At 35.4% G+C, this 24,177-nt stretch overlaps 1 protein-coding gene across 1 annotated transcript; it reads left to right on the forward strand.

Annotated features, from left to right (window-relative positions):
- LOC106115296 (homeobox protein Hox-A1) lies at window positions 1–23,627 on the forward strand. The gene is made up of 2 exons (XM_013308651.1): window positions 1–916; window positions 21,989–23,627. Exons 1-2 carry the CDS (start codon window positions 310–312, stop codon window positions 22,387–22,389), a joined length of 1,008 nt encoding a protein of 335 aa, XP_013164105.1. The 5' UTR covers window positions 1–309; the 3' UTR covers window positions 22,390–23,627.
- Window positions 23,628–24,177: the final 550 nt, after the last annotated feature.

The following is a 24,177-nucleotide window of genomic DNA, read 5'->3' on the forward strand; positions in this document are numbered from 1 at the left end:
TGCCCACAATCACGGTCGCCTCAACGCCGGCCGCGTCGTGCTCCATTTTAAAACGCTTAAATTCATTAACAAAACTCGGTCGTGGAAAATCGTAACCGTCGCGTCGTCCGGTTATCGCGGCGTATCTCTGCAAAGGTTCCGTTTCCGTCGGCCCGCGGGCCGCGAACTCGTTCAAGTGGAATGGGAGATTCGAAATATAGGCGCGATTGAGAAAAATAGTGTTGCGCGTCGCAAGGCCAAGCGGCGCGCTCAGTGCGGCGGGAGTCGCGCCGGCGACGTGCGCAGTGAGGGCGCTCCGGCACCTCCGACATGATGACCATGGATGTAGGCATGTACGGCGAGCAGCAGGGCTGCGGCGAGTACTATCCGCCGCCCTGCCAGTACGACTGCCACGAGGGTTACTACGATCAGCAGCAGTACTACGAGCCCGCGCTGGCGGCGCCGCTCGATACGCCGCCCGTCATCAGCACTGATGCAGGCCTATGTTATACCAACCTGGATTACGGCGAGCTGCAGCACGCTTATCCCGCGCCGCCGCACGCACCGCACGCGCCACACACTCCTCACACCCCACATGCGCCCCACACACCCCACATGCCTCTCGCGCACCGGGAGGAACACAAGCTGGACGGGCATTACCTAGAAAGCAAGTATAACATGCACTTTGTGGAGGAGGGCGTGCAGTACAGTGCGCACGCCGGGTCGCCTCTGCCCTGCGGGGACTTCGACCCCTACCAGCCCAAGGAGGAGTTCCTGGGGCTGCGCGAGGGCTTCCCGCGCGACGCCGAGTTGCACGCGCTGGCGCCACACACGCACGCGCAGCATGCCCAGCACTCGCAGCACGCACAGCACGCCGCACACGCCGTGCCCACATACAAGTGGATGCAGGTCAAGAGGAACGTACCAAAACCAACCGGTGAGTACATTTTTTGAATGCATTATTTATTGTAGAAAACGACGTACATACAATAGAAGTGGATGTTTCAACAAAAATTGAAAAATGCACCATAAGCCATGCAAATAGAACGCAGTGTTTCTTACACTTTTTGTTCTAAATACTTACTCCTATTTAGTCAATTCTTATGAGGACAGTTTTATTAATTATAAAAAAGGTTAATTTACTTAATGAAAAAGTTTAAGTTTAAACTTTGGAAGTTGGTCAATATTTTACAATGTTAACTTGTACATATTTGACTATGACAATTCCAAACGGGAAGAGATAAAACAACATGAATTTACATTCTGAAATTAGAAACCTCAATGATTTTTACCAAAATTTAACTGCAACAATTATAATTAATATTTTGTATTAGTAACTTGTATAATAATTTCTTGTTGCGAACAGAAGTTTGTGTCAGTTATAAAATTAATGATCTCATAGTCGCTAGTTAGCATGTCAATTTGTCAATTAAAATGACCCATAACGCAGTGGCGCAGTGGCGCGGTGCCGGCGGGGTATTGTGACGGACGGGGTCACGAGTTGTGATCCCGGAGCCGCAGTCCACATACACCTACTGCGAGACCTTTGACACCTATGCTTGTGTTTTAAAATTATAAGCACTTATTTTTTTTACCTTATTATGTAATGGTCAAATAACTGTATAAATATGTCGGAATTAATTTAAGTGTCGACATTAAATTATTAATATTCTGTTTATTTCAATTATTACAAAAAGCTAGCTTTTTACAATTTCAAATCAATAGAGATCATTTGTGATCATGACAAATCAAAACAAATCATTACCAATCCGAAAAAAATTATATCTTTTACTGATTAATTTGCATTCTTTGAGATGTAATGATTATGATGTTATCACACTGTGTAACACAACTTTATAAATGTAAAATAAAACTAAGTTATTACTCGGTGTTAGTCCAATTCGGTGTGTTCAGGTGGTCAGGAAAGTTGACAGGCGCGACAGCATTGACCTACGTCTGACATGTCTATTGAATGCATTGAATTACTGATAAATAGATTAATTCCTAGTTATGCTAAAGGTTTAGCATTAATATATCAAAGCTATATACAAATAAAGTATGCATGTCGTATGTCTTTGTTAAAATGAAGCAAATATAAAGTAAATATCGTAGTTTGTATTTTGTACCTAAAACATATTATTTTATGAGAAAGAAATCCGTGAGTAGAAGAATATTCGTATGTGTTTTTAAGAATAAAGTACGTTTGCGTGTTGTTTCTTGAGTCTTTGTTAACACTAATGCAAGGAGTTTAACCCAAAAAGCTAATTAGAAGAAAATACGCAAAGGATAGGGCTCGTCCGGCCGTGCCGCCTCACGCGACCGACCGACAATGGTCTTATCCCCCGCGCGACTAAGCCCCTGTGTTTGTTGTGGCTGGCACGCGACCTGAGGGTGTATGGAAAAAAAACCTAAAACAATTCATTCTAATAAACACTTTTGCCTTAGAGGATTACGCACGGTTGATACGGAGTCTTTATTTTCAAATACTAAGTCAAATCAAAACTAATTTTATATGAGGCCTATATCTAAGCTCATAGAAAACCATGTTTTCATTTTTCTTTAAACATTTTCTATTTTTTGAATCAATAATTTACCAAAATTGTCAATAATACGTCGTATTTTAACTTTAAACATATTAAATAGACATGCAATATTAAAATAAGGCAACAACAAAATAATAGGTTATATGGATTTATCAGGTAAGCGAATATGTTAACGTTTTATTTATTAAAATAGCTAAAAAGCTATTGCATTAAATCAAACTTTTCCACTTTACAAAGTTTCCCGTTTATATTCAAAACCGTACCACAAATGCGTGTATGTCAAAACACAAACAGGTCCGTAATAAACTGGTTTCAATACCAACATATTGGACTGGTACTGACTTAGCCATAACAATATTGACTTATTTACAATAAAACCCAGTTGTTTCGGTAACGTTCAGTCATGATGACAAAGCTACGATCAATATGTTCAGATTGTAAAGATGACATACCACAGCGTGACAAATTGCCAATTAATTAAGTTTACTCCTGATCCCGGAAAATGACTGGCATTTTCTAGCAATGTAAGCTTACTCTAAGCTATAGAAAGTAAAGTAAATCACATAATAAAGTATTTGTCACGGCAAAATTGTCTTAACAAAGTAAAGAACTATGGTTGGGCCAATTTGATAGGGACATTAGACACTTCATCAAAATTCAACAACGTCACTTTGTAATAGAGCAGAAATAATTTTGTTTGATGTTAAAACTGCACAATTGCTTTAATATATTTTTTCTTTGTAATAAGTTCCTTACAGTGTTACATAAATAAACCCTTTTTCTTTTTAAACGTTAAGAATTTTATAAAAAATATCGACCTTAAAATAATGATTTTTCATTATAACTGAAATCTATTACAATATTTTTGAAATTCGAATCAATGCATTTTATAAACGTTTTAAATCAATCTGTGAAAATCGTAACGCGAAGAATTGGATAAAATTACCAACGTCGATGTTTCCGTTCGTGATGCGTGTAGCTTCCAAAGTGGGGCCAATATGCTAATACTAAATAGTACGTTACAAATTTCGATCGCTTCGTCAACTAACATCAACTAAAGTTGTGGAAACACATAATTTTTTTAACTATAATTAACGATACAAGTGACATAGGGATTAGAGTACTGTAAGTATGTTTAATGAACGTTTCTCCTGAAAATAAAAAAACAAACAAATGACTATTATAATAATTTTCTCTTTCGTCAATCCATCAAAAGCTCTTTTATAAATGTTCGCAGAGCGGACATTGTTCTATTAGGATTTCTTCGAAAGCAATCGACCTTTAGAGGTCAAGCGAGCCGTGTCCTCTACGCTCCGGTGATAAGGAATTATATTAGACGTCATGATAAAACGCAAAATGAATACATTCGTGAATCATTTTGCGAGCGTCGGCGGAGCGCGCGGGGCGAGCGCGCGGGGCGAGCGCTGGCCACACACGACCCGTCAAACTCCATCGATGTTATCTATTGTGTGGTGCCTCTACAATGCCATCTCGCGGACCTGAGACGCCTGCAAACGCTTATCTGTCGCTCACAAACCGATCTCCACTCAAATATTGACGTTAGAGTGAACGCAAATATGACAGCTATAGATCCTGTCGCGCCGCAAATGTAAATTGGCACTACCGATATCTCACGATGTCATTCCACACGAGATCCAACCGTCCCGTAGTCTGGATTCTTTGCATACATTCTCCTGTTCTAAATCCGATCTAAACATTATAGAAATAAAGTTGAAATTTGATAGTTCAAGTTTTCTATTTTCAGTATTCCTTTTCTGTGCAGTCAACAAAATTAGATAGTATCGATTTTATTCAACAATGTATCAAGATCTGAGTATCACGGATTACTAAATGTTGAGGGGATTTTCATATTGTTCGCATGTCTTTTTGCCAAAAAGGACATAATAACTGCTACCTTGTACTAAGATTTAAATTTTACATTATAATTTACTTCTAGAGACCTCTTTAAACTTAAAATTCTTGGATTTCTTAAAAAAAAGTGTACGATTTAAGTGCCACTTACATTTATTTTTATCAAGGAAGTGTTGGTAATGGTCGAAATTTTAATATAGAATGGTGTATTAGAATAATGGTAGGGTTTTAGCGTTCTTGTGGTGGCCAGTGTGGCTAATTCGCGAGCTTGGTCATTACAGCCGCGCGGTGTGGCCGCTTCTAATGGCCAGCGCCTGCAAGTCACCTGCATTAGCTGGCGTGTGCCCTGTGGTACAAGTTACACGATTTCATATTATTTTTGATCTTTACTATCTATATTACGAACACTATGGTCCTATTTAGAAGTACAGTAGTTTCTTAACCTCATTATTAAACGGTTGAAAGTAATTGCAATTTTTAAAATACCTATTACGAGTCAATCATCTTATAAAAGGTATAGTTTCTTCTAACTTAAGTAATTTTCTTGGTTGGATATGTATGAAGAAACTAATTAACTCAATAATATATTAATATGGAGTTAGTAAGGATTAATTTGCTTAAGATCCATCAGTTTATGTCTTGTGCCACGCTACAAACTAGGCCCAGAGCTCCGCTAGCGAACGGCGCCCCCGCTATCGCTATCGCGACATCTAGCACGCAACTCATAGGGCTGTCACCTGTCACCTGGCACTTTACTACGATATAATTTTACTTAAGGAATAGGAAAAATTCTTCTAATTTTTTTACTTTTAAAGAAATAAATGTACAAGTGAATAGAACATTTCTCAAGATGAAACATTTCTTAAAATTTACTTCGAGTCTACATAGCAAGTTAACGTTATAAATTATATCTTATTTATTTACTTTGAATTACCTTTTTAAACGTTCTACATAAGTGAATACTGAATGAGTACTAAATATTGTGCTTTATTGATTGCAATATCAAATGCTAACGTAGTATTACTTGAGAGCGTAGGCACAGCCCTGGGCGACCCTCGCGCCCTCGCTCGCCCGGTAATGACCCACCACTTGCCCCATATCAATAATATTATTAGCAATTGTAGTGCCCTGACTTACAATGCCCAACTTGTAGATACTTGAATGTTGTACCTTATAACTTAACCAATGTTATAACAGAATAATCAATAACCATTTAAAAAAACTATTCTTGACTAGCTGTCGCCCGCGACCCCGTCCGCGCAGGATTAAAAAAAGTTCCTGAAGGGTTTTCCCGGCAACTATTCGAATTTTTCTCACCTATTAAACCTTCCCTAGACCTCCAAGAACATTTCAAAACAAAGATAAGACAAATCCGTTCAACCGTTCTCGAGTTTTAGCGAGACTAACGAACAGCAATTGATTTTTATATATATAGAATAATCAATGCAATTGTTCGCCATTTCAAATGTAGGATCGAACCTAATTTGTGTATTTCAAACTAGACTTACCGTTGATTTCTGAGACAAAAATCTCTGTGTAACATATCGTCACCCACAGGGATAATAACTGACTTCTCTTTGACAAAACAGTTATATTAATATGTTTTAAACGGTAATTTTGATCTGTCTAAGAAACCCACGGTAAATATTTTAAATCTTAAACCATAATTCAAACATATAGATGCACCGGATTACAGATCATTATAATATCAGTACACTAATGTAATGTCGGACGTTTAACGTTTATCCCACACAGTATTGATAGGAAGGCATTCCAGTAGCCCCATTGTCTACTCGCCAGCCGGCAGATTATGATATCCCAGACGTGGGAGGCATACCATGATGGTATATTAATATTGTTGAATAAATCATTAATAAATAGGGTTCTGCATTTCTTGATATAAAAAAATCTATTTGCAAAGGTTTGCTTGCAAACAAAGTTATTCGTTCTTGTGAACTCACCTGAGTGGCGTAAAATACTAAAATTGGATTTTGTTCCAGTATTAATTTTTTTTTTATCTATAGGTAATTTGTCTAAATGTGTCTTTAAATTATATAACTTTCTAATTTTAGTTTAGGGTTTTCTGCCATTATCTTATATATAAAATTCTCGTGTCACAATTTTCGTTCCCATACTCCTCCAAAACGACTTGACCGATTCTCATGAAATTTTGTGAGCATATTAACTGGGTCTGGGAATCGGCCAATATCTATTTTTAATCCCGCGCGGACGGAGTCGCGGGCGACAGCTAGTTTAGTATAGATTTACTACCGCGTACTGAGTAAACAACGAAAACATATCGGGAACCGTAAAGTCAATTCGGTAGCAAGTCTCGATGTATTAGCCTATCAGAGGATTACGATTTACTTTTTATTATCCGTTTGAAGTTGAATGTTTGGGATGTAACGTCTGAATCGGTCGTTGACTGTATTTGGAGTATCTTAAAGAAAACATACTTTCTTTCGATTATATTAAGTGAGCTAAATAATAGTCCAGTATGTAATAAGTTTTTTAATTTCCATAATAATTTTCAATTTAAGAGAACAGAATGAAAATAAACAAACATGAAAGAAAATCAAAAATATTTAAAATAACAATTTAAAGATAAGATTAAGACTTGATACTTAGCTAAAGAAGCACCATAAACAAGAATTGAATTGGAACAATTAGAAACAGACTACAATTTATTTGTTTCGCAATACAGAATTAACTATTTATAAGTTTATATATTTTAAGCGAAGGAGTTAATCTTCTTTAACTGTCATATGTAGGTTTGTTCAACAGTGGGGTAAAGGAATAGAGCTGTAGTGATTGAAATGTATAGTCCTACCTAAAAATGTTGATTTGCGTCATTCGGATTAAAAGTTTCATAATTTCGAAACGGAACGTTTATCGGGCGATTATCGCAAATTGGACAGGTCGGTCCGCGGCGATTAGGCGTGATATCGCCACATCGCCGTATCGCCATATCAGCATATCGCCAGTTGTTGCCACTTCACAAATCACTCCTGCTATCTTATCTCGAGCGTGTATTTGGGAGGGACATCGGATTTTTATTACAGGAAATTGACAACAACAATGTTAATTGTGTTCCACCTCATCGAGTTTACTTTTAATTACAATTAAATCAAGTGTACGCTAGCCGAATAAAAGAGTGACGAATCTTACATTAAACTAGACACAAAAGAGAACATAATAGCTTTAAAATTGTTGTGTAGAATTATGTCTACACACAAATATTGCTGTCAATAAAACTATCGAAGGAAACCACACTAAAAAAAACAAAAAAAAGACAAATGACAATGTAAAAATACCTCAAAACACCATCTAAAGATCGGACAATTTAAATTGTCGTTACTCGTAGTAATCATAAAATTTATATTCTTTTGCGAACAAATATTTGCACACGTAACAATCGCAATGCTTGAACGATTGACTTGAGCATCAAACCTCAGCTTATCGGCAGGAAGATTTATGACGAGGCAGGAGATATCTGCTGGAAGATTTATGACGGGGCAGGAGATATCGGTCAAGGCCCTCGAAGGGTTTGGTGATTGGAAATTTTACAAATGTAAATACACGGCCGCCAAATACAAGATTAAGGTAGATTTTATCTCACAAGTATACACTTATTGTTTCGTTTGATAACAATACCAACATTAGCTAACCAAACATTCATTGTACACAATACGTTCATAAATTAAAAAATGGTGTATTTCTACCTAATAATACAAATCCCCTTTTATTATTTTATCGTCTAACTAGCTGTCGCCCACGACTCCCTCCGCGCGCAATTAATAAAATAGTAGCCTATGTGTTTTTCCAGGCTCTGTTCTACATCTTTGCCAAATTTCATCGAGTTCCGTTGAGCCGTTCTGGAGATACCTTTTGACAAACATCCATCTATCCATACGTCTAAACATGTCGCATTTATAGTATTATAGTAAGTTACAATAATTGTGTGATCTTATCAATTTTCTTTTAAAATTTTAAACTTTCTTTGCAAATTGTTACTCAATTTTTTTTTTTATTTTAACATGTAGCTAAACTCACGTCAATATTATCTGCAATGGATTTACGGTGGTCAGGAAAAATCGTTAGACACTTATCAAAGTTTCGGTGACATTAAACCTTATCAAACTATTTGTATTTGCTGTGATAAGGAATCTGTAAGGATTTCTTTCTATATAAGTCGATTATTTTTCTTCCTGGTTGATGAAAAATAAAGGTAATTGAGTTTAAAGTTTTAGCGCGAACACCAACAGTATTAGCTTGGAATTAGCTATTCTGCCTGAACTGAAATAGTGCTAGATAATTTACAATCCAAAAGCTTGTTACTTCAAAATTGTCTAAGAATAAATAAATACAGTTATTTACAAATTTTGCAACAATTTTGATCTCCGTTAAAGTGCTTTTTTCAGTTGCTCTTAACTAACTATTGTACTTATAGATAAAGAAATGATAGGTCTTGATATCACAGTAGTGTATTCAGAAGTAACAAATGATTTAAACGGACAATCGGATAAACAACAATGCTCATGTAAATAACAGTAAATAAAACGGACAATGCGACCGTAATATAGATGTCAGTTTGACATTTGGTGGGCGGCCATGTTGGATACGGCACAGCTGCAGGGCCGAGCTCATCGATTAGGCGGAGCGCGATCGATCACCGCGGACGCGGCCACTATCGCGCGCGCTTTAATAATTTATTATATTTGTAGTGGGGCTTCCGGAGCACAGAGTCCTACACTCAATGTCAACACTCAATAAATCAATTAGGCGAACGTAACGTCTCTGTCGCCAGATAAGTGTGTCGCCGCGAGAAGTGATCCGCCGCCGCGCCGCGCCGCGCTGCGCTCTCTTACCTCAAATACCTACTTATTTATTAAAATACCAAATGAATTTTAATATGACACACTAGCTGTCGACCGCGCCTCTGTCCGCGCGATAAAAAAAACTGATCTTCCAGACTATGTTCCACATGTATGCCAAATTTGAGCGAGATTCATGCAGCCGTTCGGGAGATACCTTCGAACGTGCATCCATCCATCTATTCAAACTTTCGCACTTATAGTGTAAGAAGTAAAATATCGAATACGAACAATTTTTTTTTGTTAAATACGTGTCCAAATATTTTTAGATAATTTTAATGAATGGAATTTTCTTTTAAAAGATTACGCCAAGTTCTATATCCATCCACTCATCTTGTTGGAATCAGATCAAAAGTACAAACTTAGAGATATCTCGCAGATTTACAGAGAAACATAGCAGATAATGCATTGATATGATGTGACATGCACTAGTATGTAACCAGAAGTTAGTAGCACAATGCCGGATTCCTGGATTCAATATTTAGCTGTTCATCAATCATCTCTATCGACATCATTACGACGACAGATCTGACTTAGTCACTCAGCGAAGAGTTTCTTAGATGAGTGAAGTTTACTATTATTTTGAAAGAAAATAGTCATTGCATTCACTGATGTTAAATAACAGCTACCCATTTTTACACATTTATTAGTTAGAATCCTTTGGCGCGAATGACGTGCTTTCGTTACAAAGTCCAGTGTCAGAATGAATAGTGAGGGGACACAAACGTCGACATTTTAGTAAGGCTGGTGTTGAGTCAGTACACTGCCATATTTTTTAATTTTCTTTCTACCACCATAGACATGAACATTCACAAATCATTGACATATTTCTCAGTTTTTGTATTGTTTTCAACTACGCGTATCATTTCGAGCTGTATTTAGATCATAGCGAATTACGCATGAGGAGGAGGATCCGAGGATTTTCCTGCCTCGAGTGGGTAGGTTTTGGTGTGTCAGATGGCAATCGGCACCGCACTAATAAATATAAACTTCGCCAAATCTCGCATGTAAGATGAATAGGTTACAGAATATAGAAACGAGATAGAGAGAATTACGCATGATTGCTTCTGTAGGAGAGATTCTGCTTAATTAATTGCTAAAAAGATTGAAAAAAGTCTTAGGACGAAATTTAGATGAAATATATAAGATATAATAGAGATATCTCAGTGATATAAAAATATGAAATTCTGAGTCACCGGCATGAGTTTTATATTTTCCTAAACTATATCTGTATAATTTTTCATATCAAATTCAAATCATTATGTCACAGAACGTAACAGTAATTTCATGTACAATGAATCAAATTTGACAGAAAAAATGGATGAAATAACAAAAATAAACATATTTCAGTAAATCCTAAGCATAGTTTATCAATGTTGTCAATATTATCTTAACTATACAATCTCAACATTATATAAAATTCGTCTCAACTTGGAGCAGCTAGACATTATCTGACCTTGTGGAGTACTGCCGACCCTGTATCCACAGTGGATACTTCACGATACAAATATAATTTACTAGTCAAACAGAGAAAAAATTTAAAGGTTGTAAAGTTGCTTGCTACGCTAATCGCTGGTTTCAGAGACCAAAATCCTCGTTTAAAGCATATTGTTATCTCAGGTAGATATGTTATATATTTAGATCTCGGAAACCCACAGTAAATACGATAAACCAACTGTGTATAAACACCAGGGAACTTAAAGATTTTTTTAGTATTCCCATTTGCATTTTATCAACTTATTATTTAAGTAACACTTTAAATCTTTATATCACGATACAAAGATTTTATTATATAATAAAAATAATAATAAAATCTATAAAAAATACATTTTCAAATAAACAAATCATTTGACGTAAGATTTACGCAATAGTTTGTAACACGACGCAAAATATCACAGCGCAAAAATAGTTGTTTTATTGAATACAATCACGATGATAATGGATCTTATCTTTCTTCTTTACCTCAATATTGTTAGCATTGGTTCTTATTGTTTTTACTTATCGATGTTATTAGTATGAGCATTGCGCGAGCGGAGCCTCTTGCTGGTTGTATAATAACATCATTTTAAGTTTGATTATAGTAAATTTTTAAAAGCTTTATTTGCCTCAATACATAAGTATTAAAAAGTAAGATTGTTGTTACATAATAATGTTACTTTTTAGTGTTACTCATATTATAAATGCGAATGTTTGGATGGATGGATGTTAAAAGGTATTTCCAGAACGGCTCAACAGATTTCGATGAACGGCATAGATGTAGAACATAGTTTTTAAGAACACATAGGCTACTAATTAAGTTTTTTTGCATTAAAATTCCATCACGGGCCAAATAATATCATGTTTGTTATTAAACTTTGAAAAATTTTCCTTCGTCACAGCAAAGAAAAGAATAAGCGATTGTTGAGAAGTGAGTAGTGACGCTGAGCGACCGTCGCGGCGCTATCGTCGTGTCGCAACACTATCATGAAATCACTGGCGACTGATAAAGTACAGATTGTTGATAGCGTATCAGCACGTCACATCCGTCGCTGTACACGTGCGCCTGCGCCGGCGCTAATAACACATAACATAGTAGTCCAAGCACGAATATTTTTGAAAATTGTCGATACAATTGTCAAAATATTATATTAAATATATGCAGCGCCCCTATCGGTAGTAAAATACAACAAAAATCTCAAACTGATTTTGTAATAATCGACGTTAACAAACGAGGTTTAGACTAAGCGCCATCTTTAGTAAGTATTTATACTACTATTTCGACTGATTATTGAGGCGGTAATTAGAAGAGTTTATGGTCTAAATTATCATTTTATACTTTTGTCTATCCTTTATTTCTCTTCCACAAAACAAAACAGCATAAAAAGTATCTACACATCCTAAGAATGCTTAGTCTCAAAGAACATCGTTCCAATCAGTAAAAATAGATCGGGGCCTAATCTGGAAATGGCTTTACCATGTGAAAAGAAAAACCAAGTGGTGTAATACAGTTGGTACGGCGAGGGGCGTCGCCGACGATTGATCGCCTCCCCCGGGACGTGTTCCCGTACATCCCAGTTTTATTCCTCACCCTATTATTTCTATTACTGTTTATTTTCGCATTGTGATTTCTCTCAGCCATAGTTGGGGAGGCTATGGCTACTTATAATGTTATGTAAGTTCAACCAACAGTGGCATTATATCGTTCAACTAGACTTCGAAATACCTAAAGATGAAGGAAAGTTCTAGAAACGCACTTCTAATTTACTGTTTCAGTCAAAACTCATTTAATGGTATCTAGTTAAAAGACATAATGTTATGTAACAATCTCTAATGCATTTAACAAGGGTTTTGCTTTCAAATTAACTTAAAACTAACAGCAGTTAACTGCATCGGAACACAGAATAAACAAAACTGTAAAGTTTTTAAATGTATTTTTTAGTATTTAAACAAGTTTAAAAATATACTACACCTTTATTTGATTACTAAATAATGTTATTCAGAATAGTTATCTTACTCCTAAGCAAAAGTCGGAAATGAGTTCCGACTTTTACTTTCCAAATTATAGAAGCAGCATCTAACATGTTTAATTTCATCGATAATTTCTATTTTCTACTGTATTCAAGTTAAAATAATATTTATACCGTAACTAATTTAACAATTTATGAGAGAATTTGCAAAAAATAATTAAAACATTAGCGTGTTGTGAGGCAAGTTAAGTTGTCAGTGCGGACTCGGCGTGCATTGTAACTTTCATAAATCATATAGCAGTATAATGCTATCGAAACTTAATGGCCGCTCGCAATATCGCACAAGACGCTGTGCTGAACAGAAATTTAGGCTTCAAAAAGACGTAAAGGTATGTGAGGGAGGGGCATATCTTTGCCTGATTTCCTACACTAGCAGCAATTCCACCTATCTATCCTTCGTTTTTATCCAAAGCTAAAATCAACTAGAGCCACGTCAAATTTATGGAACATGATGACTTATAAACATAAATAATTTTGTGGAAAATATGAGATGTTGTACAGTGATATTGAAAATAGGTACTGAGATTTTTTTTTAATTTTCGAGCTTCAAGACATACGCAGTTAAACGCGAGCTGCTATAAAGATTGAATCTGGTAATACCTCTGTATGTGTACGCTGCGCGTGCGCAATTACAGAACAATTAGCCAATCAACATTCAACATAGCAATTGATACGTGAAGCAGCTGCAACAACAACAGCTAAACAGTAATTATCACGAACAAATGTCAGTACGTATCCCGAACTACACTCGTAAACAATTTTTATTCTATTATATTTAAATTTACATAACGGAGTCCTAATTTTAGACGTTCCCGTCCACGTCCAGTTTCCTCGTCTTTTCCTTTTTCTTATAAGAAAATGATGGCACAGTAAGGGGAAGTGGATTTGGCGCGGGATAGGACTTACTACTATGCAAGGAGAAATATCCTCTTTCTATGCGTCCCTTCCTTCGTTGATTAAAGGTAGACAACGCATCTGCAATTGCAGATGGGCAGCCGTCGCTTCGCTATTTCAGCGAGTTCAGATGGCCACCTTCACGATTGCCAACTTATAATATAAAAAAAAACATAATATGTAAATGCTGACCGATCTCATTATCCATGTTATCGTATTCTTGGCTTGTCTTGTTTTTACTTTCTAACGTTTTTCCTCAAAAGAAGTGTGGAACGAAAGCGTAACTGCTAACTGTTGTAGGTAATAATTGGAAATGTTTATAAATTGGTTTTGTCTCATTTTCTTTCACCATTTGCTATCATTTTTAATTTTATAATTTTTTTTAAATAAAAAGGTTTCACTGTCCAAACATAGTATTAATGTTTTTCTTTAATTAAAAATAAAGAATTCCTAATAATTGTATATTCATTGTAATGCAAGACATCAGAGTTGAGGGGTGCGCAAATTTGCTGTGCAAATGTTGTCCGAAGTCCTGAATAGTAATTCGCCACAAAATTATCTCAGGACGTTATTTTTTGTGTACTTACTCTCTATATTTATATGTTAACTAGCTGTCGCCGGCGGCTGTATCCGAGCGGGATTTAAAATAAAAATTAACACTCAATGTGTTATTCCAGACTATGATACATCTTTGCCAAATTTCAGCCAGATCTACACAGTCGGTTTTAGCTTATTATGTCTCATAGATCAGTAAACGGATATTAAACTAGACAATACTGGCTGTAATAACTAAAATAATATTTACAAAACTTTCACTGTAATCAATTGGTACAATTTCGAAGCACGCACACATAGATCCTTTTCCTACGTTACTTGTGAAATAATCCAAAAAATTACCAAACCTCAATACAATGGACGTACAACAGTACCCATACATACATGTATGAGTTCTCTCAGAGAATTATTAATAACATCATCCGCGCGCATTACGCTGCGACAGCCAGTGACGGATCACCGCCCTGCCCCGCACCGCCCCGCCCGCCCCCGCTGCCCGCAACCCTCAGGGTTGCCAAAAAATATTTTATGCATTATAGGGTTGCATGGGAAAGTTAACAAATACGTCATCGACTACGTTGCTTTACAAATAAGTAAATATTTTAAGGGAAGTAATTTAATTTAATCTAATTTACACAAAAATCTTACTAGTATTATAAATGCGAATGTTTGGATGGATGGATGGATTTTTTGAAGGTATCTCCAGAACGGCATCATGGATCTTACTGACATTGGCATAGATGTAGAACATAGTCTGAAAGAACATACGCTACTAATTTAGTTTTTTTTTCAATTCCGAGCGGACGGAGTCGCAGTCAACAGTTAGTAAAAATATATATTTAGTTAAGTAAATACAACCCTTTATATATTACGATTTTATTTACAAGAATAGGTCTTAAATTGTTCTTATAATAATTATTTTTCCGATAATAATAATATCTTAGACGGAAAAAAATGTTATCGAACCGAGTAGGCGCCGTATGTACATACATACATAAAGCGAGGGCCTACGTCCGATATTAGTATGTTGTCAATATCAGGGCAGGTTTGATAGGAAGGTAATTTGGTAATTTGTAGCCGGGAGCTGCTATCGGCGAGTATCAACCATCAGAAGCCGTGGATTAAAGGATTTGGGATATATTGCTAACGTGTTTGTCCTGCTATCCAATTACTGTGTTATCGAAAACTCTATTGTAACACATTTTTATTAAAAAAAGAACTGGAATATTTTTATTCCGATAGCTATACTAACTGGTCTGTCAATTTTTATACGGTTTAGGCGAAATTGTACCTTAAAAGGGATTACTTAACCATATTAAATAATCCGTTTTCTTTTAGTTTTGTAATTCTTCGGACAATTTGTATGCTGCAACAAATGTCTACTAAATTACTAAACTAAATAATAAGAAAATTAAATAGAAATAAAAACATCTGTTTGACTTTCAAAAGTTTAAAGAAGTTCAATGCCGTTATTTGTTTTCAAAATGAACCACAAAATGTTCCTCATACAGTTTATTATAGACTTTAATTCCACAAAGACGACGACATAACTTTTAATATTCAATTATTTCTATTAACATAAATACAAAAGCGTCGAGTGATACATCATACCTGTCCGCCGTCACTCGTAATTTCCTACCGATTCTGCTGCATATTCAAGTTTCACCTACGATACAATCGCTGTTCCTGTCATCTCTTCACGCCAAATTGAAATGTTCAGCTGCCCTTGTATACTTTTTATGTAACCAACACCCATTTTTCGGTAAAGAATTTAAGCAAACATGGCCGCGTTACAAAAACGAACGCATCTGCTGCATTGTCCAATTTTCGACCAATCGCATCGTCTCCCGCGCCCCTAGCTGTCACTCAATGACAGACATCCGAATTTACTGCAAGCTAGACTTCGCCTTCGACTACGCTTGTCATTCTAAATACTTTTATTATTTGATCAAATCTACACATGAAATAACAATCTACACGTTAAATAAACACGAAACAAAATTTTAGTAGCTCTTTCAAGTCATGTAGCTTTCAAAGTCACAATTACTTGTTGTTTAGAGATGTTTTTTCAACATCTTTTTACAACTTTTCTTGTTATATCAACCCTTAGGGATTTCCTTAGTGGTTTCTTACTGTACAGCATTAATGATTCTAAGCTTTGCACAATTAACAAAAATATATTTTAAAAAACAAACAAATCATCAAACATATGTTTCATAAGGTTGAAATTATGCGGTCATTCGTTAAGCGGGTACATCAATTTTGTTATCTGTGGTCATTGTGAGCTGTCAGTAGGGCGTTGACGTACGTGTAGCGGACAGTTCACTGGCAGACAATATGACTTGATTGAATTATACGTAAACGGTAAATGTGTTGGGTGGTAAACGGTCAAAGACATTTATGGATTACCACCCGCATACAACATAAAAGGGTAAAGTTAAAACTTGTAAATAGTTAATTTCGCCCATTAATTACCTTATTAAATGTGTTTATGATGTTGGTAACGTAAATATGCAATTACAATTAATCTATTATTTAGCATTTCAGTATTTTAACTTCAGTTTTATGAGTTTCGTTACACTCATTAATTTTATTAGCTTTTAAGTCAATACGTCAAGATATTTAATTCTATTTTTAATATAACGCAAAAGTATATCGTAAAAATATAATTTATGCATAACTTAATAAAAAGACCTAATCTTATGTTAGGAGCTGTCTACCATTTATGTCTACAAAAAAGAAATAAAAAATCTTTTAGTAGATTTCATTTTTAACGTAGTTTAAATGTGCAGTTTAGTTACATTTTTATTAATAATTTTTCAAACACATCCAAATAAGAGAAATTCATAAGAAACCCCGTAGACTCGTTGAACCATCTCTAAACAAAAAAATCCAACAGTTCGCTTACGCAAGCGAGTGGAACCTAACACCGCGCGCTCCGGATAGAGATTGGTAAAAGCCGAAAACGCCACTCGCTGCTTCGCAAACATTTGCGCCGGGTAATGGATTAGCCGTGTCGCGGCCTTCTACTGTTACAGCCGGCGCGCGCAAACACTGCGCTAACTGCGCCAACTGCGCCAACTGCGCCAACACTACGCCAACACTAAGCCAAAACTGAGCCAACTTTGAAATTACAATGCGTATTAAGCGAGACGTTAATTTCTCTATTCTACACCAACAAATCATTCACCTAACTCTTTGTATTATTTGTCACCTTAATTGTATTGACGTATATTGTTGTTTCGGTTTTTTTAAAGAAAATGTAAGGGATGACAATATGTATCGTCAATAGATGTCGCTGCAGTCGTAGAAACCGTGGTAAGAAGATTTTTTTTAAGGAAAACGAAAAAAGTCTGTTATTATTCTTGAAGTTAATTTTAAATAACAATACCCATTGAAGCAATAAATAATTGCAGTTTTACATTATATATTTATCAAAATATATAATAGAATTATGGAGTAATTAAGATTGTGTCCACAAATATTTATAATGAACCCTAGTTGTTATATACATTGCCTACATAACAAATTTAAAAGTGCGCATTTAAGTTTCATTCAAGAAATATACATTATTCGTTATATATTTAACTACTAGTTTAAAACTTAGATAAATTTACATAATTTGCTGAATTTTTCTAAAATTATACGACAGACGCCTGAGAAAATGTCAAGTTATGCAATGTCAACCACTAAAGTTAACATACAAGATAAACTATGCATACAAGAACAGCTTCCGTGAACCTTCCTTATAATATTCTATTTTGATATCTACAAAATATTCTAGATTAAAACAAACATAGGAAAAAACCTCGCTGAAGTTAAACAAAATTATGCTTTAGTTGTTCCGTACTAGCGAGAAAAAATTTTCTTAGGTAAAAATACATTGGCTTTTTTTTAATGTAATAAAACAGAAGTATTATATTAGGGATTAGATTTAATTTTGCCTCAATAATATTTTTATATTCTGTTTATCATATAATTGTGTTCAAACAAAGATTGTGTTTAGTTTGTAAATACATTTCAAGTACAAATGCTAACCTAATTTCTTAGAATACTGCTATAATATTTGCTATTAAAACACGCTGTATAGTTTTTCCTAATGATTTCTAAATTTAATTATCGTCAAACAAAACGTGATATTAAAATAGATAGCTTCAAACAAAATCTCAAGTAAAAATAATAGCGCTAATTCTGATTGCTTAAGTCTAATAAAACCAACATTTCCTAACGCAATATTAAGTAAATAAATAAAACAAAATTTAACTAGAATTGACGATGTGTTAACAATCTTAATTTTCAGAATTTGACGCGCGTCTTTATATTAAATAAAGAAACAAACGCCACAAAACTTCATTGTCAAAAACTATAAAGTTTGTCTATGGTCTTGCGTAAGGATAATATTGAATTTTGTCAAAAGTCACGTATTTTCTAATATTTGTTTTGTCAGTATATGTACACATTACTGGTTTATAACAAATAAATGAACATTGCATAAAAATATTAAAGTTTGTGCGTTACATTTTAATCGCCCTTTACTAAAAAGAAATAAAATGTATTTAGTTCACTCACTGATCTCTATAAATGGATAGGCGATTGCTTGGAAATGACAGTTTTAGCTTCGTTCATATTTTGATGCGCCTATTGAAGTTAAGACACAGTTAATTCTATCTATATTATTAGTTCTTATCCATACCACTGCTATTAACCGCTACCATCAGCGCCAAAATGGCGGAAATCAAATAGGCACGCAATTGTACATCTTATAACCCGTCCATTTATAGGGATCAGTGAGTTCGTCTGTCAGGTTTTTACAACCGTATAAAAAATATTCCATTTTCAAATAAAGTACAGATTACTGGCCAGTTTTAAACGATTAAATAAAACAGTACGGAGTTATTTGGAGTCCGCGTCATCCCGCAACAAACAAACGCGCATGTTCCCTTGCGAGCTTGCGCGTCTGTTTGTATTTACGCAAGTAGACCGGTCTGTGCCAGGTGGACACACCGCCGCCGCCGCTGGCCGCAATAGTGTAAACATTTTAGCTGGAACACAAACAATAAGTGAACGATGCCGACAAATTAAACATGCAACTTTAACCCGTTCTCATCCAAAACGACAAAATGCCATTTGCCAATGTCTGAAAATACTAAATCATTACAAATAGTTACTTGTTAATGTAGTTCAGATATATATTTTTACTTTACGAAGAGGACTTTAAAATATATTATATACTTTTTAAAGAATTTGACATTTTGATAGAAACAGTGTTGAACTGTTTTACTTTTATCTGATTTTTGAATAGATAATTAGTAAAACAGATGTTTCAACAGTGAAAAAATCAAATTTGCTCTAACAGCTTGATCAGAAATATAGAAAATCTCCCAAAATTGCGGAAAATTTTCTAAACTAATTCCTTTGCGCACATTAGAAACTAATTTAAGAACATTTATATTTATTTATTAATAACTGCATAGCATTAACAGTGGTAGAGCCCGCTTTAACATCTTCGCACGAATTGTCCCTGATGATGGATGAATTGAGAGGATGCATGGAAAGGGAAAATGTTTTCTTTCTATGCATCATCTCCTCCGTCGATTAAAAGTAGGCAACGCATATGCAATTGCGTATGTCTATGGGCAACGGTCACTTCGCTATTTCAGCGATTTCAGGTGGCCGCTCGCTCGTTTGCCACCTTATGATATATAAATCCTTACAGAATTTAATACGCACTTTACAAAATAAGCGATTAAAGCGCCCTCAAGCCAGGGTTCTTAATTTCTTAGGATATATATTATCGTTATTTATTTGACAACTTATCCCGATTGTCTTTTTTTATTTGCCTTACATGTTTCACGTGAGTTTAAATGTAATATTATGTGGACATATGTCGTACCTTCAACAATCCCCCAGCTCAATTAGCAGGACAGTCGGAAATGACGCGGACGGAAGGGTTGCAACTAAGACTACTTTATTAATTCTTTGCAACATTTGTACACGATAGGATGAGTTGAGCAGGAAAAGCTTTGCTTTAATAAATGAGTTTTGTCTGATTTTGTGTTCATTAAAATGTTGAACTTATTTGTATAAATTGGTTACATATTTGAAATGTCATTTTTGTTTTATTCAACATCATCACCTCACTATACGTCCCCACCAAGGGGCTCGGAGCTTACCCTAAGTTAAGGGTGACTAGGCCTTAGTCAACCACGCTGTTCCAGTGCGGGTTGACCTCACACATATTTTTGAATTTCTTCTAAGATATGTGCAGGTTGCATCACGATGTTTTCCTTCACCGTAAGGACGTCGGATAAATGTACATATGTAAATCGGAAATCGAAAACACATTGTTACACGGCGGGATTACAAGTCTGTGTTGTAACCCCTGAGCCACCGTCGCTCTTTGTTTTGTTAATTGTAATTAATAACTATGGTCGATCACATATCAAGAACTACCATTTACATTGGTTTGGTTAAAAACCTTTTGTGTTTCGTGTCATACGCGACGTTTGATAGAAACCAAAAACCTGAAAGCAGAGAGAGAGCAAAGAAAAAAGCAACCTGAACATATCTGAGAAGAAATTCAAAGATATGTGTGAAGTCAACCAACCCGCACTTGGCCAGCGTGGTTGACTATGGCCTAATCACCCTTAACTTAGGGTAGGCTCTGAGCCCCTCGGTGAGGACGTATAGTGAGCTGATGATGAATTAAGCTGTTCACATGTTATTTGAATTTAGTATCTTGTAGCATAAATTGTACAAATTATTATAGAAATCAAATATAATACATTATATTAAAGTAAATACAGATTAGATTTGAAAGCTGTGATAAGAGATAGATAGAGATCTCTGGTAGCCGGATTTACGACGAATGTTGTGTAAATTGTTATCAAAATCTAATCTATTAATATTTTTCATATGTAATCCTTGATACAATGAGAAATCTTTGTTTTGTTTCCGATCCAACTTTGATACAACAATCGCACAATTATTGTTTTCTTTTTTTAATATCTTCGAATTAGGTAGCCCGGCGTTGTAATTTCCTTTACACATCACACGTTTCATTAAAAATATAACAATAATTACAGATTATACACACACACATTAGTCTCGTTGTTTTACCTAAAAAAAAACGATGAAAACATACATTTGAAGCTTGACTGACAACTTTAAATAAAATAGCACAAACAGTCGCAGAGTTCTACAAACGGTCCATTTGATAGCCGTCTCTGAGTACAATACCTGTTTACTTATCTCCCATAATAAACGTCAGAACTTCAGGTGCGTGCGCTGGCCGCGCTGCGGGGAGCCGCGCCATTGAAATATCTTTTATCTCTCTTTTTGTGCGCGCCACAAAAAATTGACACCTGTCACAAGTTGACATTAGACCGGCTCCTATGGACAGCGCAGTTTACGAAGATTATCCTCGCAATGAGGCTTTTGTGTAAACAGACCTGTTCCGGACAAATATTGTATTATTCGGCGCGTTAACTACAATGCTACGTTAAAGTCATTTTTTTTGTAATGCGACATACACTGTACTTGTGAATGTTTATATTCCATTACTTACCAGCAGGATATAGATTTAACTACGATAATCTAGAGCAAAGTTAAAAATAATAAATAATGAAACATTGTTTCAAACTTAAAACTGAAACTAAGTAATCACTAGATTGCACTAAAGAAAAACAGTTATATCCGTTACACAAACGCCTTCGAAATTATTCACCTAAAAAGTGCTTAATACAAAAATGTTTCTCCTTTCCAGCTCCAAAACTGATGATACCGCCGACGGAGTTCACGAGCCAGGGTGTGCTGGGCAGCCCGCAGGATGGTATGCGGACCCCCACAGGCGGCCAGATGATGGCCAACCCCCTGCTTAGCCTCAACAACACCGGCCGCACCAACTTCACCAACAAACAGCTGACAGAGCTAGAGAAAGAGTTTCACTTCAATAAGTACCTCACGAGAGCGAGAAGGATAGAGATAGCCTCCGCGCTGCAGCTGAACGAGACGCAAGTAAAAATATGGTTCCAGAACAGACGGATGAAGCAGAAGAAGAGGATCAAAGAGGGACTTATCGTGGCCCCTGAGGCAGGCCCCGCGACTACGCAGCCCACTGCGCACAACCCTCTCGGCTCCAGTGAGAACAGTCGGGAATCAAGTTAAAGTTAATTTAAATGTAATCGTAAATGATTTAAAGACTATTGATATAAAAGTTTATATAAATAGTGGAGTTCCTTCTTTTACTTCTTTTCGAAGTGAAATGTAATATTGAACGAGCAAGGAATACAAACAAAAAACACAGATTTTAAAATGTGTCAAAGTAATTTGTATATAATTGATTGATGTAATTATTTATAGCTCAAATAATAATAAGTAATCCAAATAAATTGTTTCTTAAGCAAGATCGTAACGTGGTTACTTGAACATTGCATTGTAGCTACAAATTACGTTACATTAAAAAGGTATTATTGTCTCACATAATAAGTAAAGAGTTAATTGGCTTTTAATGAAGAATTCAAAGATTTTTCTTTTTAAGGCCTTTTTAATTCGTCTCTCTTCTCTTCTTAAAACACTGATCTCTCAATGGATAGGTCATTACCTGATGATGTTACTGACAGGTAACATATCTAAAATTAGTTATTCCACCAGTCGCTACTTTCAACGTCAATATGGCGAAAATCAAAGTAGCACAAAATAACACGGCTCATAACCTGTCCATGTATAGAAGTCAATGTTTAAAAAAAAACCGATTGTCATACTGACACCTTGTCAACTTTACCTTTGTATCAACTTTATTTTGCCGCCATTTTATTTTGTTGCTTTTTACTGGAATAGCTGGTGTTAACAATCAACACATATCAATTTAAAAATTTGCATTCAGATAACTCTCAACAATTATTATTAATTTATATCTGTTTAATATATTATAAGCTTCTTATTGAACATTATTTTAGATAAAAGCTGTAGTTTAAAACGATGAGATTACGTAGCTAGCTATTGTGTAGGAAGTTATGCTAAAAAATGTGTAAGAGCAAAGAATACACAGACCCTTACGATTTTACTAAGTGATTTTTGGGAAATAAATTCGTAGGTTAGGTTCTGTGTCATATCTTTGTGATTTCATTTCTGCAAACAATATTATTTATATTTTGGGTTTCGTTGTGTTTTGTTTTGAATAAATAAGTTTGCGATATTGCTTTTTTTACGTATTTAATTTTGTACAATCTTTTAATTTAAACCAAAGCTGATATATGTTGTATTTATTGTGTGCCCACTGCTGGGCTCAGGTGTGGGCCGGGCGTGGGCGGTGGCATTGACCACTGTGTACATATAGCTTGGCGTGGTAAGCGAATGTGTGTACATTTTTTTATCGTTAGGAACTTTACTTATTCAATAAAATAATTATATCTATTTTCAATGGTGGTTTTATTCAATTGTTGGTAGGTGGAGCTGCGACAATTCTGCAGAAATGTCTCTGTATGAAAATAACAATGAAGGGTGAATTCAATTTTCACATCCTTCTTTTACCGTCTAAATGAGACTCGATCATGTTATCCTACAACTGTTCTTACAGTTTTACGTTTTGACAACGGTAGACGCCAACAACATTGCCCCCGCTGCAATAGCACACAGAACACACGCCTCAAGTGGAAGTAATTCCAAGTCTAATGAGGAAATATTCTCTTGCTGTGTCCTCCGTCGTATATAGGTAGACAGGTGCGTTAACCTACTTATAATTGAAAATATAAATATAAATATAAATATATTAAAATATAAATTTGTTAAATCAGCAATACGAAAACCCACAGGGTTTAAGTGTACCCACTGGTCGCTTAGTTTAATTAAAAAAGGATCTTGACAGATCGACGGACGCACAACGTACGGACGTACGGAATTAACCTAAACCTAATTAACAATTTACTGACGTTCTTAATTGAAATAAAGTTATTA

The sequence above is a fragment of the Papilio xuthus genome, unplaced genomic scaffold, assembly GCF_000836235.2.
Source record: "Papilio xuthus unplaced genomic scaffold, Pxut_1.1 DF827870.1, whole genome shotgun sequence".
Lineage (NCBI taxonomy): Eukaryota > Metazoa > Arthropoda > Insecta > Lepidoptera > Papilionidae > Papilio > Papilio xuthus.